Consider the following 19,396-nt stretch of genomic DNA (forward strand, 5'->3'; position numbering starts at 1 on the left):
AAGGGGGCAGGAGAGAGATGGGACAGGAAAATGCTTTGGAGGGGAGAGAGAAAGAAGCTACAGAGGGCTGTCAAAGAGATGAATGAGAAAGAATAATGAATAGAGGGTAGAAATGCAGTAATGGGGGAGTAGATAATAGATGGAAGGGAACAGGAAGTTGGGGAAGGAGTGAAATGGGAAAAAAACAGGATACCTGGGGGTAAGAGAAGGAGATGGGTCCCAGGGATGACAGGGGCAGGTGTTATCCCCAATTCATTTCTGTTCCTGGTTGCTGCCTTATATGGCAAGGGATTTCAGAGTATTATCAGAGGTCATTGGCACTATTTTGAAGGCAGCCACCAGGGCAATAGTGAGTGGGGTTTTGTAGTAGCCGGCTGTGGGGGGAGGAGAGCTGGCTGGTTGGGAGTCGATGTGGCTGTAAGGGAGTTATGGAGGAAGGAGATGCTGATACAACAGGGGGAAATGGCACCAATACAATCCCCTGAGTTGGCCCTGTTACTAAACAGCTACCCATTAAATTAATAGGAAAAAGAAAAAGTACAGCCGACAAAAACTGTAGGTTAATGCAAGTTAAATTGATTTAAGGTGCACTAAATTTAAAGCACATTAAAAACATACCAAATATACTAAGACTACAAATCCTTAACAAAAAGAGAGAAGGTTCTTACCGTGTTAATATCTTTTCTAGTAGGTAAGTGCATCATTGTAGGGTATTCTCCCCTTGCTCACGAGCAGTGGCGTAGTAAGGAGGGTGGTCTTGGTGGGGGTGCCAGCATCTCTCCTCCTCCTCTCTGTGCCCCCCCGTTCCTTCCCATTTATCCACCCGTCGCACACACGCCTTCACTCTCCCCCTTACCTCTAGCTCAGTGTATCACAAACTGTGTGCCGCAGCAGATTCCAGATGTGCCCCGAGATACCAGTAAGAAGGAGAAGTGCCGGCTGACTGCTACAGGACACGCCTCTCACGGTGAGGCACATCCTGTAGGCAGGCAGTCAGCCAGCGCCAACGACTCTCCTCCTCTCCAGTGTCTCTCCTCCTCTCCCCACACCTCCCCTCCTCCAGGATACTCCATCGGCAAAGTGACAGATTCAGGGTCACGTGGAAGGGAAAGAGCACGAGCGTGTGGCGAGGGCACCTCTCACCCTCACTACGCCACTGCTCACAAGCCATGCAGAAGGAATCTACTCCAGGTTTTCAACTCCATCTTCTTCACCAGAGGGTTCTGCTGCCACCTGCTTTGGTACAAGCGAACAGACAGCAAGTTTGGCTGAAAAACTACATAAACGAACCCAATCTGACATACAGTGCATTCCGAAAAGCGATCAAAACCGCCCTCTTCGCCAAATTCATTGACTAAAACTGTCCCCTCCCCCACTAGGACTTCCCCGTTGTAAACGCCTTTTTTATCTCTCAAGAAGCTCCTTTCATGTATTCAGGTATTCTCTACCCATAGAACTCCACTTAATATGTTAGTACCAAAGCATTCAGGTACTCACTATCCATAGAACTCCAATTAATACGTAAGTTTCCCTTTTAGATTATTGTTTAATATTTAGACTCATTGTATGGTATTGTACTTAGACTTACTGTATTGTATTGTATTTAGACTCATAGTAATGTATTGCATTGTATTGTATTGAGACTCATTGTTCGGTATTGTAAGTAGACTTATTGTATTGTATTAAGACCTTTTGTTATTCGCTGAATGTCCAGCCTTCTTACAATGTAAACCGCCTAGAAGTCGCCTGACTATGGCGGTATAGAAAAATAAAGTTATTATTATTATTATTACTATATATAAAAACACATAAGAAGGAGGGGTATAGGGAGACTCCCCGAAATACAATTCTGTTCTGCTCTGAAAATTATAACAAACATTTTAAACATTACTGAACAATCTTAATATCGAAATAACAAAACTGATCAAACATTTATGGAGCTCAACATTTTTCAATGTGTTCAGTTATAGCAATACTTTTCATACCCTTGAACTCTGACTGACATCAAAATCTCAGTTTTGACTCACTTTCTTACCAACACAGTAGGAAAGCGGAAAAATAACTGACAGGGCAGGGCTCCAGAATGACACACCTATCTACTAGAAAAGATATTAGCAAGGTAAGAACCTAATCTCTTTCTAGTGCAGTAGATATGTCATTCTGGACATTTAGGGACGTACAAAAGCAGTTCCAGAAATCTAAAGCAGGATCTCTGCGTCTGCTCATAATACGGTGTCCTCCCGTGCTCACACGTCCACCTGTAGAACTTGGAGAACGTTTGCAATGTGGATCAGGTCGCTGCCCTACAAATTTCCTTGGGCGAAATCACCTGAATTTCCACTCATGAAGAAGCCATGCTTCCTGTCGGATGCACTTTCAAGACCGGTAATTGCTTGCTTCAGATAATATATGCTGATGAGATATCCACGCATATTCATCTGCCAATGGTAGCCTTGGACACCAGTCTACCATGTCTAGACTGGTGAGCACAAACAGATGGTCAGACAGTTGGAGCTTATTAGTAAACAGTAGATAATGTAGGAGAACTCTCCGAACATCCAGCTCTCAGAATATGGTTGTTATTTTTGACCCTATGGACTGGAAAGCTGGTAATCTTACTTCTTGATTGACATGACATGACAAGATTCATCAAGGACTCTTCTTGAAGAGGCTCATACAAAGCCTGGCTGAGGCCGTACTAGACCAACTTGAGGTTCCACAAAGGAAACAAATGTTTTACCAGGGGTCTGAGCCCTAGCACCTTTCAGGAATTTGGCTATGTCCAGATAAGAAACCAAGAGAGCTTTTCGGTCTAAAACACGAGAGGCCCACCAGTTCTACTCAAAGTGACGCCACTGCAAGACCTTTGTCTAGACTGTTTGGAGGAAAGCTAATACCACTGCGATCGGAGCAGTAAACAGCTCCACCTTAAAAGCACCAGTGCTGAAATGTCTCCCATGCCAGCGGAATCGGAAACTGTGGTAGGCTTCTTGGTTCTGAGGAGAGTAGCAATAACTACCTTTGAATACTCAGCCACGCGCTCAAGAGCCATGCTGTAAGACAAAAGTGATCCGGATCTTCTATAACCACTGAGCCCTGAGAAAGAAGATCAGGCTGTAACTGCTGTCTGAGACATTTGCCCTTCTGTAGATGTACTAGATCTGCATTCCACAACCTGCATGGCCAATATGGAGCCACGAGGACTCTGGGTGGTTTGCAATTCTGTGTAGAATCTGCCCTATTATGGGTGTGGCCTAGCAATTAGAGCTGCTGCCTCAGCACCTTAAGCTTGTGGGTTCAAGCCCAGTGCTGCTTCTTGTGACCCTGGGCAAGTCACTCAATCCTCAATTGCTCCAGGTACTATAGTTAGATTATGAGTCCACTGGGACAGATAGGGAAAATAGTTTAGTACTTGCTTACTAGTCAATGTAGTGCCAACCTCTTTGATATCTACAGAGGAAAGGTGGTATATCAAATAAAAGACAACCATAACCATGGAGGAAAACACATACAAGAGTTTGTTCCTTGGCCATGGCTGGACTAGGGTGTCCAAACTTGCGCTTCTGGGTTCTGATCTTCAACTGAAGAAATGGTCCCCCTTCTTGTTCCTTGCCATAGCCATCAGGTCAAAAATTGGGTGACCCCAGCAAAGAACAATGGATTGGAACACTGTTACAGATAACATCCATTCTTCCGGATCTAAGGTCTGCATGCTGAGATAATCGGCCTGGATATTATCCACTATCACAACATGCGTCGTGGAGATTGCTTGTAGGTGGAGCTCTGCCCACCAGACCAATAAGCAGGCTTCCACGCTCTGTTGTGCACTCTTGATTTCTCCTTGGCGACTGACATATGCTACTGCTGTAGCATTGCATAAGACTTGGATTGCTCATCCTTCCAGACTTCTCCAGTTTCAGTAACACCAACCAAATGGCCCAAAGCTCCAGTCTGTTGGTGGACAACTTTCTCTGGGAAGCTGACCACCGCCCCTGAACTGGGAACCCATTGCAGTGGCCTCCCCAGGTGAACAGGCTGGCATCTGTTGTCAGAATCACTCATGATGTTATTCTGAGGGGCTTGCCCCTTGTTAATGACTATGGATAGAGCCAATAACTGATATTACAGGATTCTGGAGTCCACGGGAATGTCCCTTAACAGGAAATCATTTTGTGGGAACCACCAAGACAGAAGTATGTTCTGGAGAGGATGCATGGGAGCCTTTGCCCAATGGATCACATCTAAAGTGGTTGCTCTGGATCCTAGCATTTGGAGGTAGTGCCATGCTGACAGAGCTGGCTTGGCCAGCATGTCCATGATATAAGTGCAAATCTTCTGTCTGCGTGCCTCTGTTAGATACAGACTTCTGCCGTGCTGAAGAGGGCTCCCAGGTATTCCAGGAATTGCGACAGAACCAAGTTGCTCTTTCAAAAATTCACTATCCAGCCTAGGATCTTCCAGACCTGAACCATTTGACTCACTGCTTACTCTCCTTCTGAGAACAAGGGAGCTCTCATCAGCCAATCGTGTAGGTATGGATGCACTTACAATTCTGCCCTGCGGAGATGTGCAGCTACTATCACCATAACCTTGATGAACATTCAAGGTGCTGTTTCAGACCAGAACTGGTAACGACTCTCCAGGACATAGAATCTTAGGAACTTCCTGTGATCCAGAAATATGGGAATATGCAGGTAGGCCTCCGTTAAATCTAGGAAAGCCAGAAATTCCCCCGATGTCACTGCTGCAATGACTGACCACCGTTTTCATGCGAAAGTGTGGAACGTCAAAGCTGCACTGACGTTGAGTGAGATCCAGGATGGGTCAACAATCTTCTTAGCCTTTCTTGAGCACTATAAAGCATACAGAGTATCTGCCCGAGTCCGATTGTTCGGAAAGCACTGGTTCTATGGCCTGCATCTCTACTAAGACTTTTCTTGTCTTCTACAGCCAGCCCTGGGGGAGTCTACAAACCAGAATGTTAAAGAATGAGCGAGATCTGAGCCCAGGCCTCCGCCCAGGCCAGAGCCTTCCTCCTCAGGGGTAAGAGACTATGAACCTGGCATCATTGAGTTTTCTTGGTGGTTGCATTGGGAAGAGAACTGAAGGTTGATTTCACCTACGTCCTGTAAATCTCCGACTTGATCCCTGAAAGGATCTCTGAGATAAAGCTCCTCCTGAGTACTGATGAAAATACCCAGAGTCATGAAAATTAAACTGCTCTGGACCTCTAGAGGTTTGTGGTCTGTTGTCAGGAAGAAATTTCAGCCAAAGATCTGTCACATTGGTGTTAAGATCATCCAGACCCTTTCCCGAACAAAATTTGTCCTTTGAAGGGAAGACTGCTGAGCTTAGCCTTAGGAGGTGGAATCTCCTGCCTGTTGCCTTATTCAGAGTATTCTGTGGACTGAGATTGAGTAAGCCTTTGCTCATGACCTTGCTGATGTCATAGAGAGCATTGACCACATAATCCACTCCTTCCACCATAAGCTGGGGGCAGAGGCTTGCCCTCCCAGGGAAAACCCATGCAACTTGGTGTGACAAGCATGAGCCACAAAGGAGGCCGTTGCAGCCACTCTGAATCCTAAGGCTAGCACTTCAAATTGTCTCTTTAGGACCACATCCACTCTGTGATCCTGTGTATACTTTAAACCTACACCTCCCTCGCTTGGTAGGGATGTGCGCTTGGTCACTTTCTCCACCAAGGAATCTATCTTAGGCTGAGCAAACATCTGATGACACTCCTGTGTCAAGGATATAGTTTAGTCATTGATTTTGCTTCCTATAAGGAGCCCTCAATAGCATCCCAGTGCTCCGTGACTACTCATTATGAGCATGCCAGGAGGATGTGGGCTGTGCTCTCACTCCACTCAGGATAGAACATTGCTTGGACAGGGACTGCTGGATGTCTAATTATAACTCCCTCAGAGAATCAGTAAAGAGATCTATCAGTGCTGTAGGCTAAAACAGCTGGCATACCGTGGGGTCTTCTCCCTGTCAAGGGTCACTGCTGTTTCCTGTGTAGTCACTCCTGTATGAAACCCTGTGTCTCCCAGCAAGGAAGACTTGCCATACAGGCCAGCCTCTGAAAAATAGACAAATGTGCCCTGGGAGCCCAAGCCCTCTCAAACTACCCCTGACTCGCTGCCAGACCTCTTAAGAGAATCCCAGCTGTCCAAATAAGCTCTCCACATCAGGAGAAAAGGCTTTACTAGAAGTTCTGAGTCCCCCTAGGTCCACCTTACATCTTTTGGGTTCCAAAGCTTCCATGTCTTTGTGTTACGGTAGGCCGCTGTTCTGAGACTCTGGAAGAGATTTTCTCATGGCAGTCAGACCCCCTTCAACATTTCCTCAGCCCAAGAGACCAAAGAGGAGGCTAAGCCCGAAGCTCCTGACCCCCCTTCACATGCTGCATGGCATGTGGCTCAAGGGTGTGCTTTGGTTGCCCACCCTGTGTGAATCTGGCATGAATCGGGGTAAGAGAGCCCGAAAACTCCATCCCTGCCAGTTTTGAGGCAAAGCAGGGTGTTTTGAAGGTTCTGGAGAACTTAGAAAAAAAAAAAAAAAAGTAAAATCCAAGATGGCTACCATGGCAGAGTTTCGACACCAAAAAAATAAAAATAAAAAAACAAACAACAAACAACCCAACAACTCTGAAAATAGGATTTTAGAGGTGGAGACCCCTCAGGGAGTGGAAGAAACCTTTAAAATTAGCTTTTTCAGACCCCTCCTCCACCCCAAAATTTTCTCATAGGCTGTAACAGTCTTACTCACTGTTATATGTGCTGAGAAGGTGCTGCAACCTGCCTCAGACCTAAGAAGTAGCTGGATATGGAAGAAGAATCTCTGCCTCAAACAGTCAGTTCTCCAAACGCTGAAATCGTCGGGCTGCCAGTCGGACCAAAGATGGCTTAAACCTCAACCTCCATGAGACCACAAACACAAAGAGGGGGAGGTGAAAATGCAGCCAGCAACCTGAAGAGCCCCATTGAACCCCCTGCAGTTGCCTAACAGCCTGCGCTCAAGTTCCTGCGATTCAGTAGGCGAGTTACGCCTCTAGGGGTACAGACCCTGAGCTCCAGACAAGTTTTTGCAGGCTAGCTAACAGTAGGGTTACCATATGGCTCCTGAAAAAGGAGGATGGATTGAGACACCTGGATTTGACATCCATTGCTTTCAATGGAAACCAAACCTAGATGTCTCTATTCATCCTCCTTACTTCCATTGCTTTCAATTAATTAAAATCTGGGTATCTCAATCCGTCCTTTTTTTCTGGACCCATATTGTAACCCTAGCTAATAGGTATCACAGAGGGATTTGGCCTGTCAGCTGCAGACCCCAGTCTGCTTCTTTTCCACACAGCAGAGCTTTTCCCCCACATTGGGAGCTCTGATGCTGCCAAAATCCACAAAAAAAAACCCCCACCGAATAATAAAGATCCTACTCACAGTACCTACCATGGCTCTGGAACCAACTATCAGCTCACACCAGATCACTAGAAGGACTACTGAACTTCAGGAAGGCAATAAAAACTCACCTCTTCCTCTAACCTTCTATAAAATAGCTCCAGTCTAAATACCACTGTCTACGCAACAAGATCAACACCACCGATACTACCGTGCCCCGTCATACATTCCATACCACGTCATATCTAACACATATCATGCACTTGTACACTATCTTGCCATGCCAAGTACTGTCATGCACTGTTGTTGCTGATAATTCCACACTTTGCCACACATTCCACACTATCATATATTCACAGGTATATGTATTGTACCGGCATGTCATATACTGTCATATTCTTGCCATGCTCCTGTATGTATTGTCTGCCATACTATGTACCATGCATCTTAATGCACTGCTGTGCTTGGTTATGTACTGCCTTACCATGCTTCATACTGTCAGGCACTATAATGTAGTATCAAGCTCATAACATCACCACCCAATGCTGAATGAGGTCTTTGTCATGTCATATTGTATTAAGTATTGCCATGCTTTTTGAGTAATATCATGCTCCCCATATGTATTGTCCTATCATGCCATGACCTAAAATGTACTCTCATGCTCTACATTACTATACCCTATTCTACTTTATTATGTAAACCCTGTTATCCCTTATTATGTATACACTATGTAATGTTGTAACCCGTTCTGAGCTCTTCTAATTAAACTAGCTAAAATAAAATAATAAATATACAGAGTAGATCAGAAAGACACCTTTTGGCTCACATGCACAAGGAAAAACTGCAGCAGTGCCCTCTGGCGAAGAAGGCAGAGTTGAAAACCTGGAGTGGATTCCTTCTGCATGGCTCACGAGAATGGGGAGAATAACCTGCAGTCCAAGAACAAGTACAAACATGGACAGAAAAAGTAGGGAAGAATATTTTAAGCAATGGGTAGTGGGAGGGGAGCAGGGAGGGGGTGCACCATGCCATGGAAGCACTCTCTATGGCTGTGTGTGCAGTGCCTCCCATACCAGTGAGGCCTAGGTATATGGTTTCATGTTGCCCAAATGATCTCTTGTCTCTGAGCCGCCACCATCACCGCAAGCTCTAGAGCAGCACCAATAAGCCAGCCAAAAAAAAAATATATATATATCCAAGGCAGGTGATACATTTTCTCACGTGTATGTGACACAGAAAACCCCCAAAGACCTACATGTGGGAGGGAGAGCAGACAGTGCCTGCTGCAGTCATAGGCTTCTTGGTGTCTCCCCAGTTCGTTTAGGACCCGGGCCTTACGGAAAAGTGCCCGAATATTCTCTTTGTCCACACTCAGAGCTTTCTCGCTGTCTTCTAATGCCTTCTCATACATGCCCTAAGAAAGAAACACATCTTATCAGATAACATGCTTTCTCTCCACTGCGGTTACTCTCTTCCCCACTGCACTCTCGGATTTTTGCATGCATGTTTTTAATGGATACAAAAGGTGCGTGATTCACAACACTAAAAACATTAAAGCCCTTCATTTCATCCCAGAATAGATACAATATAAGCAGCGGCACAGTAAACTTTCCTCTCGGCCCCGCTCTGAAGCATTGAGAGAGATGTTCAAGCTCCAGATTTGTGGAGACGTTGACCTCTCTGCTGAGAAGTTATCAATAATGGTGGAAATCAAACCCAAAACAGGGCTGCTGGTGGTTAGAGCTGTGAAAGTCTATCCCATAGAGTGGCTTTATTAATTTAGGGCCACGTACGACTAAACATTTTTATAAATTTTCTCAGCATTTCTTTTATAGTTTGGTAGGTTTTTTTTAATTTTGGGAGTGTTTTGGACATATGTACAGAGCAACAGCTTTCACATACTTGATTCCATGCTATGAACTGCCCCACGAGTAACTCCAGGCAAGTCACTTGACCCTCCGTTGCCCCAGGGACAAGTTAAGATTGTGAGCGCACTAGGGACTCGGAAAATATCTGTATATAATATGTAAACCACTTTGGTTGGAGCACTGAAAGGCAGTATATCAAAGCCATAACCCTTTACCCTTACCAAGCAGGGCTCTCACAGCAACGTCAGGTCCTGGAGGACTTTTCCGTGCACTCAGCCTTTCACCCACCTCAGAATCCACAGCCGAAGGGATGGGCCTTGCTGCTTACCATGGCAAAATAGCAGGCCGCTCTGTTGACGTGCAGCTTACACACTAGTTCCTGAGCAATGGCTACGTCGTCTGTTGCTGCATAGTCGGCCACATTCAGCCCTTCTGTGTACTGCCCCAGCGCCAGCTTGGTCTCTGCCTCCCAGTACAAGGCATTGCCCTCAACAAACAAGTTCTTAACTAGCTTGTAGAGAAAGGCCTGAAAAAAGAAAGAACATTAGTAAGCTAAGGCAGAAAGAAATAGAGCGGTCCTTAATAACAGGAATGTTACACTCATGGGCGGACAAAAATGAAGGGGTAAGAACATTCTGAAAAGATAAGCGGTTACCACATCCACTCTAAAAGCTATTTTATAGCAGAGGCTCAAAAGCCTAAATTTCAATTCCCTTGACACTCTCTTCATTTATGATGAGCTTATAAAAATTTAGTATTAGTGTCTGTAACCAACTAAATCTAATGTCTCTCAAGTTCAGTTTTGTCATTACTAAACTTCCCAAGCAGACTGGACACAAGCACCTCTGCTTAAATTTAATATGAATGTCTGCTATTCTTTTGAAACAAGGCAAAGCCTTAAATTGGCCTATGTGGCTTTGAGGTGATTTTCAGCTATCATTCATGCCCTTGATCAAAACAATTATTTTTTTATTCTATTACCGTGTTTCCCTGAAAAAAAGACAATGTCTTATATTAATTTTGGGCCCAAAAAAGGCACTATGTCTTATTTTCAGGGTAGATCTTATTTTTTTTATGTACAATGATCATCTCTCCCTTCCTTTCCTCCACCCCAATTCTTCCTATTTCCTTTCTCTCCCCCACATGTACAGCATCTCTCCTCACCTCTCACCCGTCCCCTTTTGCAATATCTTTCTATCTCTCCCTCCCATCCCTTGTGCAGCAGAACCCTTGCAGCTTCTATCCCTCCCTTCCTTCTATTGCCCGGCTGTTCCTCTGCCTCATCACTGATGACATCATCAGCAACGCAGCAAAGAAACGGCCAGGCGATAGAAGGCCATGAAGCAGTCTGTCTAGATTGCTGCCGGTTTGTTATAAGGTATTTATTTTTGTCTCACAGTTTGGATGGGAGGGAGAGATGGGTCGGGGGGAGGGAGTGCTGCTGCTGCTGCCACCGGCGACTAGGGCTTATATTAAGACCTATCCTGAAAATCATGCTAGGGCTTATTGTCGGGGTAGATTTTATTTTCGGGAAAACATGGTATCTCCCGTACAGTGAACACAGAACTTAGGCTAAAAGCTCATGATAGGCTTCATCTCCCCAAGATGAAATGTAAGCTAAATATTGTATGACACCACCTACAGAACATTCTTAGTGTGCTGTCTGCAGTACAGGAAACTGCACTCTGCGGGTTGCAATGCATTTTACTGGCACACAACATTATTTAAACATAAGTGATTCAGCTGAGCTTTGGAAAATGCATAGGGCCTGTCTTCAGAAGATCAAGGAAGAAAATTTGGCTACCATCCAGTGGCGAAGTGAGGGTAGGAGGTGCTTCCCCCCCTCAAGTCTGCTCCCCTCTTTCCATGCTTCCCCCTCCTTCTGCGCCCTCTTCTCTGCTCCCCTGCTCCTTCTTCACAACACTCGCTCCCTCTCTTCCCATCCCATACCTCTTAAAATCTTCCCCAGCATGAACAGCCTCTCCAGCCTGCTGCTTACGCTGGCTTTATCTCTGATGTCACTTCTTGGCCCCATGACCCAGAAGTGATTTCAGAGGGAGCCAAGCCAGCGTAAGCAGCAGGCTAGAATAACTGCTCGATTTAAAGAGGTACAGGGGGGAAGGGAGTGCGCAAGCATGGCATGGGGTGGCAGAGAAGGGCTGATGCCCTCACCAAAACCGCAATCGGGGTAGTCCACCCTCCCCTTACACCATCACTGCTACCACCTGAAGGATTATGGCAGTCTACCAGCCCCTTATCATGGGGCCAGTGACACAAGTTTAAACTGGTGCCCCCACCCTTCCCACAGAGACTTGGGGCTCCTTTTACAAAGGTGTGCTAGCGTTTTTAGCGCACGCACCGGATTAGCTAGTGCTAGCCAAAAAACTACAGCTAGCGTGCGCGGCATTTTAGCTCGTGCTATTCCGCGCATTAAGGTCCTAGCGCGCCTTTGTAAAAGGAGCCCTTAAAGTTGCTTTACCACTGCACAAGGAGAAATGAAGGGCAAATATACAAGGGACTCTTTGCTTCGGGTTTGCTTGTGTGTGATTGAGGCTCTGCTTAGACATTTGCTTGCTAAGCAGGATAGGAAAGTCCTAAATAAAAAATAAACTTGAAATAAACCAGTTTAGTTATAGCACAGAAAGGTGGTATATCAAATCCATGATCTTTTTTTTTTAACGTTAGACGATGCGATTACAAATACAAAATAAAGCATCTTGAATGACTAGCTGTATAAATATATAAGGTTTTAATAAAATTAATATAAAAATAGGAAATGAAATGCACTGCTTAACTAACGCAATAGAACCTCATGACACCTTCAATAACTAATGCACTTAAGCACTTTTCTGGTGCCCACCCCCTGCCACCAGAAAAGTGCTTAAGTGCATTATTTCCTGTTGTCCAGGCGCTAACTTTGAAAATGTTTGGGGATGCTCAACTCATAACTCACAACCAAAATTTTCCCCTCACCCAGATAAGAAAAAAAAAAGGAAAAACAAAAATACATCTGGAAGCAAATGGTAGTGATGACAAGTCTGTATCTAAATGTTGAGATCAGGGGCAGGGAATGTGGACAAATCAAAAGCTAGGGTTCAGGCACTCTCAAACTTCCCCTCCCAGCAGGTCAACATTATCTCACCCTCCCTCCACTAAAGCCATTTATTGCATTTTTGTCTAACCAGTCCTTCTTTTCCCTCAGTCCATCTATATACCATACGCTGTTCTCCAAATTGGTTTTAATTTTCCCTAATTTATCTCCCCCCTCCATCCTCCCTCTGCACTTTTTACTTTTTCTCCTCCAGCATAGGCATAATTTGAGGCTTTATATTTTGGGGCAGGAAATTTAATTGTTCTTAGCATTCCCTACTCCCTAAATCCTTTTAACCTGGTTCTGCTTCTCATTTTCCCTTTTCCCAGACTTCTATTTCCCTCCGTTCCCCAGCAAAATCCAATGCACTTTTCCCTAGCTGGTTGCCATTCCATGCAGGTTTGGCTCACCCATCCCTTTTCCGATTCCCACTTCTCACTCTCCTCTACAGGTGAAACTTCCTTGCTCACCCTCAGTTTGTAACTTCCCATTGACCACAGGCTTGGACCATTGCTTTGCTCTGCTCTCCCTGGCTCCAAGCACATTCCTGGCACTGGTTCCTCCTCCCCTTTTTGTACTGCAGCACTTACCCTGGCACTTACAGATTCCAGCCCAACGGCCACCTTTTTGCCTGCAAAGTCCACATGCTCACCTTGAGCTTTGGAAGCCCATTAAGGATCATAGTTTGAAACCTCAAAGATTACATGCTGAGTGGGAGAATATGTTTTTAGCAGACCAGGACATAGGAGCAGGCACTGTCCTTTTAAGGACTAAAACAAATTATAGCTTTTACCCTCACCTATTGTTTTCTCCCCTAAATGTGCTTTTTTTTCTCAAAGATTGTAGTTCTACCCTTCTTTCCTAACTGTGTGTAGTTAGTATATATGTTTTTGTATGTGTCTACTAAGCCAACCTGGTTCTGTTTAGTATTTTAATTCTAACTTGTTTTGTTTCTTTTTTAAGACATATTTTATTTCTGTACACCACTTAGAAATTTGATTAAGTGGTATAACATTTTTTTTTTTTTTAAATAAACTTGAAACTCGTACTAAGCCACTGTGTTCTGGGCTGCCTGCAAGATATTGCTCTAATAGCCAAGGAACGAGCAACCAGCTCATTGAGCTGAGTTGAGACCTGGGAGGTGAAGGCAGAGTTTTACCAAGAAGGGAGCAAAGATTGAACAATTAAGCAAGAAGAAAGCCAGGCAGCCAAACCTGGAAACACACAGCATGTCCCTTCTCCCCCATCCCCAATACTGCCAATGGTCTCCTGCTATGATTCCTGCTGCAGCTGTTGTGGTACTTCTTTAGGCTCACATAGCCCAGTGCCCCCACCAATTCTAACTCCTGTGGCATGTAATGGGAAGGGGGGAATATTTTTGAATTTTTGTGAGAAGTGGAAACAGTGCTACTCTCCATTCTCCCTCAGTTCAATCCCTGACCATAGACTCCTCAATATATCAGGACTGCCAAGAGAAAGTAAGTTTTAAAAGGGATATTTTCAGTTCATATTCCATATTTCCACAACCTCCTCCCCCTTTCCCATTCTTCTACTGAAATACCCAGTGACCACAAAGTTGGAAGAAAGAAGCAGATAGCAGCAGCAGCTACCCCAAAATTATCAGCTCAATCTCCCACTCCGTGACTCAGGCTCATTTAGTTGTAGGACACAGTTGATAGATTTTTGTGCTCCTGATTCAAATCAAAAATGTATTTTGCTGTTGCTTGTTCTTATATTTTTCTTCCTAGTCTTGTCCCTCCTGCCACTTCCATCCCTTTCGTCATCCTTCCAACCTGATCCTCCCTGTTCAGAAACCTTTTCTCAGCCTGTCTTTGAATCCTCCAGTTTCTCTCCCTGTCCTCATCTTTCACTTTCTTCAGCTCATCCCTCACCCACTTTTGTATCACAGCCCATGCCCCCTCCTCCAGCTTGCATTAATTTCAGCTCTGTTCTCCATCACTGTCTACAGCATCTTTTCCTCTTACAACCTATCAGTGCCTGTGCTACTCTTTCCTTTCCCTGCTTCTCTATCACTTCCACATTCCTTTCCCAGTGCCTCCGTCAGTTCTCCCCTTTCTATGCTAGACCAAAGGTAGGAAGTATCTGACCTCCCTGCTGTTCTCCTCTATTCACTGATATAAGACCATTACTTAGCCAATCAATAGCTGCAAGGGGAGACAGGAACAGTAGATGAGGAGACATCATCCTTCTGCTTTCCACTGCAGCCTATTGGCTGGCTAAGGACTATCTGACCAATGGTGACTCCTAACCCACTGGTCCTGTCTCCTTTGCAACTTATTGGCTGGATAAGGAATGTCTGACCAGTAGGCTACAAGGGGAAACAGAAGCAGTAGCTGAGGAGGCACATCCTTACTTCCTGCTTTTCTCTGTAGATCTACATTGGGAAGATGTCAGCTCAGACGTCTGGGTAATGCTGCAAAAAAATATTAGGGGTGCTCTAGCACAGTGTTTTTCAACCACCGGTCCATGGACCAGTGCCGGACCACAGAAATTTCCAGCCGGTCCACAGGGCCAGCATGTGCATCAGGCCCAAAACAGTGTTCTTCAACTGCCGGTCCACGGTGCGATCGATGCGGCATTATCTTTGAACCAGCTCCCTCTTCCTAACTGATTCAGTGCACAAAGCCACGGGTAGTGGCTCTTACGAGCATCCTGCGCCTGAACCGGAAGCCTTCTCTCTGACGTTGCAACGTCAGAGGGAAGGCTTCCAGATGAGACACGGGACATGCAAGGTGCAATTAGTACTATTATGGGGGCGGGGTCTGGCCTACGACTTAGCCCAGTGTTCTTCAACCACCGGTCCACGGACCGATGCCGGTCCACAGAATAATTCTTTTATTTCTGCCGGTCCATAGGTGTAAAAAGGTTGAAAAAGCACAGTTACTTACCGTAACAGGTGTTATCCAGGGACAGCAGGCAGATATTCTTAACACATGGGTGACGTCACCGACGGAGCCCTCGGTACGGACCTTTTTAACTAGAAGTTTCTAGTTGGCCGCACCGCGCGTGCGCGAGTGCCTTCCCGCCCGACGGAGGAGTGCGTGGTCCCCAGTTAGGATAAGCCAGCTAAGAAGCCAACCCGGGGAGGTGGGTGGGACGTAAGAATATCTGCCTGCTGTCCCTGGATAACACCTGTTACGGTAAGTAACTGTGCTTTATCCCAGGACAAGCAGGCAGCATATTCTTAACACATGGGTGACCTCCAAGCTAACAAAGAGGGAGGTGGGATGGTTGGCCATTAGGAAAATAAATTTTGTAACACAGATTGGCCGAAGTGTCCATCCCGTCTGGAGAACGCATCCAGACAGTAGTGAGTAGTGAACGTGTGAACTGAGGACCAAGTGGCCGCCTTGCAGATTTCCTCGATGGGCGTGGAACGGAGGAAAGCTACAGAAGCAGCCATAGCTCGGACTCTGTGGGCCGTGACAGTTCCTTCCAGTGAGAGACCGGCCCGAGCATAGCAGAATGCAATACAGGCAGCAAGCCAATTTGAAAGTGTCCGTTTGGAGACAGGGCGACCCAAACGGTTGGGATCGAAAGATAAAAATAGCTGAGGGGATGTTCGTTGAGCTCTGGTACGATCAAGGTAGTAAGCAAGGGCACGCTTACAATCCAGCGTGTGCAACGCCTGTTCCCCAGGATGCGAGTGAGGCTTAGGGAAGAAGACGGGCAACACAATGGACTGGTTGAGGTGAAAAGCCGAGACCACCTTGGGAAGGAATTTAGGGTGGGTACGCAGAACAACCTTGTCATGGTGAAAAACAGTGAATGGTGGGTCAGCAACCAGTGCATGCAGTTCGCTAACCCTCCTGGCAGAGGTGATGGCAATTAGGAAAAGCACCTTCCAGGTAAGAAGCCTGAGCGAAGTAGTGGCAAGAGGCTCAAACGGAGGTTTCATGAGTGCTGAGAGAACCACATTGAGGTCCCAGACGACAGGAGGAGGCTTGAGAGGCGGTTTGATATTGAAGAGACCTCTCATAAATCTGGAAACCAGAGGATGAGCCGTGAGGGGTTTTCCGAGAATAGGCTCATGAAATGCAGTGATGGCACTGAGGTGGACTCTGATGGAGGTAGTTTTGAGGCCAGCATTGGACAGCGAGAGCAAATATTCCAATACAGTTTCCACCGCTAAGGAGGTGGGTTCCTGATGATGCCGGAGACACCACGAGGAGAATCTGGTCCATTTCTGATGGTAACATTGGAGGGTGGCCGGCTTCCTGGAGGCGTCCAAGATGAGGCGGACCGGCTGAGATAGGTTCTCTGGAGAGGTCAGCCCGAGAGAAACCAAGCTGTCAGGTGGAGCGAAGACAGATTGGGATGCAGTAGAGACTGATGTTGCTGCGTAAGTAGAGTAGGAAACACAGGAAGGAGAATGGGTTCCCTGGAGCTGAGTTGGAGCAGGAGTGAGAACCAGTGTTGGCGAGGCCACCGAGGTGCGATAAGAATCATGGTGGCGTTGTCCTTGCGGAGTTTGGACAAGGTCCGCAACATCAGAGGAAGTGGAGGGAAGGCATACAGGAACCGATCCCTCCAGTCGAGCAGGAATGCATCCGGAGCCAGACGGTGAGGAGAGAAGAGTCTGGAGCAGAATTGGGGCAGCTGATGGTTGTGAGGTGCTGCAAAGAGGTCTACCTGCGGGGTGCCCCATCGAGCAAAGATGGAGAGCAGAGTCGGAGGGTCCAACGTCCACTCGTGAGGTTGAAGGATGCGGCTGAGATTGTCGGCCAGAGAGTTCTGTTCGCCCTGGATATAGACCGCCCTGAGAAAGAGATTGCGGTCCGTGGCCCAGGTCCAGATGCGCAGAGCCTCCAAACAAAGGGGGCGAGATCCGGTGCCGCCTTGCTTGTTTATGTAGTACATGGCGACTTGATTGTCTGTGCACAGGAGGAGGACTTGAGGGCAGAGAAGATGTTGGAAAGCCTTGAGGGCGTAGAACATGGCTCTGAGTTCCAGGAAATTTATGTGATGACGACGCTCCTGTGGGGTCCAAAGTCCCTGGGTGCGTAGATCTCCTAGGTGAGCTCCCCACGCGTAGGGGGACGCATCTGTGGTGATGATCATAGAGTGGGGGGGCAGATGAAAAAGTAGACCCCTGGAAAGATTTGAGGAGTTCAACCACCATTGGAGAGATTGCTGAAGAGATGATGTCACAGAGATGGGATGAGAAAGAAGATCTGTAGTCTGTGACCATTGGTTGGCGAGAGTCCACTGAGGCGTACGAAGGTGGAGACGTGCCAGAGGAAGGACATGCACCGTCGAGGCCATGTGACCCAGGAGGACCATCATCTGTCGGGCAGGAATGGAGGGATACATGAGTACCTGACGGCAGAGATGGAGCAGGGTCTGCTGACGATCGGAGGGAAGGAAAGCCCTCATTAGTGTGGTGTCCAGAATTGCTCCGATGAATTGAAGTCGCTGGGTGGGAAGCAGATGCGACTTGGGGTAGTTGATCTCGAACCCCAGGAGGTGGAGGAGAGAGATGGTGTGATGAGTAGCTTGTAGCACAAGTTGAGACGTAGGTGCTTTCACCAACCAATCGTCCAAGTAGGGGAACACCTGGAGGTTGTGAGACCTGAGGAAGGCCGCCACCACTATAAGGCACTTGGTGAAGACTCTGGGGGAGGAAGCGAGGCCAAACGGTAGCACTTTGTACTGATAGTGGTGGTGGAGCACCTGGAACCGCAGGTAGCGGCGAGAATTCTGATTGATGGAGATGTGAGTGTAGGCCTCTTTGAGGTCCAGGGAACATAGCCAGTCGTGTTGAGAAAGAAGAGGGTAAAGCGTGGCAAGGGAGAGCATTCTGAACTTTTCCTTGACCAGACACTTGTTGAGGTCCCTGAGATCGAGAATGGGACGGAGGTCTCCCGTCTTTTTGGGAACCAGGAAGTAGCGGGAGTAGAATCCCTGACCCCTTTGATCTGGAGGTACTTCTTCGATGGCATTGAGAAGGAGGAGGGATTGAACCTCCCTCAGGAGGAGGGGGGTTTGAGATGAGTGTGAAGCAGACTCTACGGGAAGGTTGTCCGGTGGAAGAGTCTGGAAGTTGAGAGAGTAGCCGTGGCGGATGATGTTGAGGACCCACTGGTCCGACGTGATGACTTCCCAACGGCTGGAGAAAATGGTGAGACGACCCCCGATAGGCTGTGGAAGAGGCAGCGAGGGTGGATGACTGGCTATGCCCTGGAGAGAAGAGTCAAAAGGGCTGAGATTGTTTAGCAGGCTGAGGAGGCTTAGAGGGTTGAGTGGCCTGAGATCGAGCCTGGGCATGGTGCTGCTGTTGACGGGGTCGCCGAGATTGTTGGGGAGGCGGATTGAGAGGCCTGGCTGAGATCCTCCGCTGGTAAGATGATTGAGGCCGATAGGGTCGGGCAGGCGGAGCCTTCTTTTTCGGCTTGATCAGGGTGTCCCACCTGGTCTCATGGGCCGAGAGTTTCTGGGTGGTGGAATCCAGTGACTCTCCAAAGAGTTCATCCCCGAGACAGGGGGCGTTGGCCAAACGATCCTGGTGGTTGATGTCCAGGTCGGAGACTCTGAGCCAGGCTAAGCGACGCATGGCTACGGCCATGGCAGAGGCCCGAGAGGTGAGCTCGAAGGAGTCGTATATTGAGCGGACCATATATTTGCGCATTTGGAGAAGGCCAGAGATGTGTTGTTGAAATAGCGGGACCTTGCGCTCAGGAAGGTACTTCTGGAGGGCAGACAGTTGTTGGACCAAGTGTTTCAGATAGAAAGAAAAATGGAAGGAATAGTTGTTTGCCCTGTTGGCAAGCATGGCATTCTGGTAAAGCCTCTTGCCAAACTTGTCCATGGTCTTACCTTCTCTGCCAGGAGGGGTAGAGGCATAGACACTGGAGCCCTGAGTCTTTTTTAAAGTGGATTCCACCAGAAGGGACTCATGGGGCAATTGAGATTTGTCGAATCCAGGAATAGGGATGACACGGTAAAGGTTGTCCAGTTTACGGGGGGCTCCCGGTACCGTGAGGGGATTTTCCAAGTTTTTGTAGAACGTT

General features: G+C 47.0%; 1 protein-coding gene across 6 annotated transcripts in view; it reads right to left on the minus strand.

The window, feature by feature from the left end:
• ZC3H7B (zinc finger CCCH-type containing 7B) overlaps nt 1-19,396 on the minus strand; it is a 204,980-nt gene that overhangs the window by 143,289 nt on the left and 42,295 nt on the right. For 5 of the 6 annotated variants that reach the window (XM_033929400.1, XM_033929398.1, XM_033929404.1 and 2 more), the window contains 2 exons: nt 9,603-9,800; nt 8,662-8,820 (listed from right to left, as the gene is read on the minus strand). In XM_033929400.1, the coding sequence (XP_033785291.1) occupies nt 8,662-8,820; nt 9,603-9,800 (357 nt within the window). Of the gene's footprint in view, nt 1-8,661; nt 8,821-9,562; nt 9,801-19,396 lie in introns of those variants that run through there. The other variant, XM_033929402.1, reaches the window with a different exon arrangement.

The sequence above is a fragment of the Geotrypetes seraphini genome, chromosome 2, assembly GCF_902459505.1.
Source record: "Geotrypetes seraphini chromosome 2, aGeoSer1.1, whole genome shotgun sequence".
Lineage (NCBI taxonomy): Eukaryota > Metazoa > Chordata > Amphibia > Gymnophiona > Dermophiidae > Geotrypetes > Geotrypetes seraphini.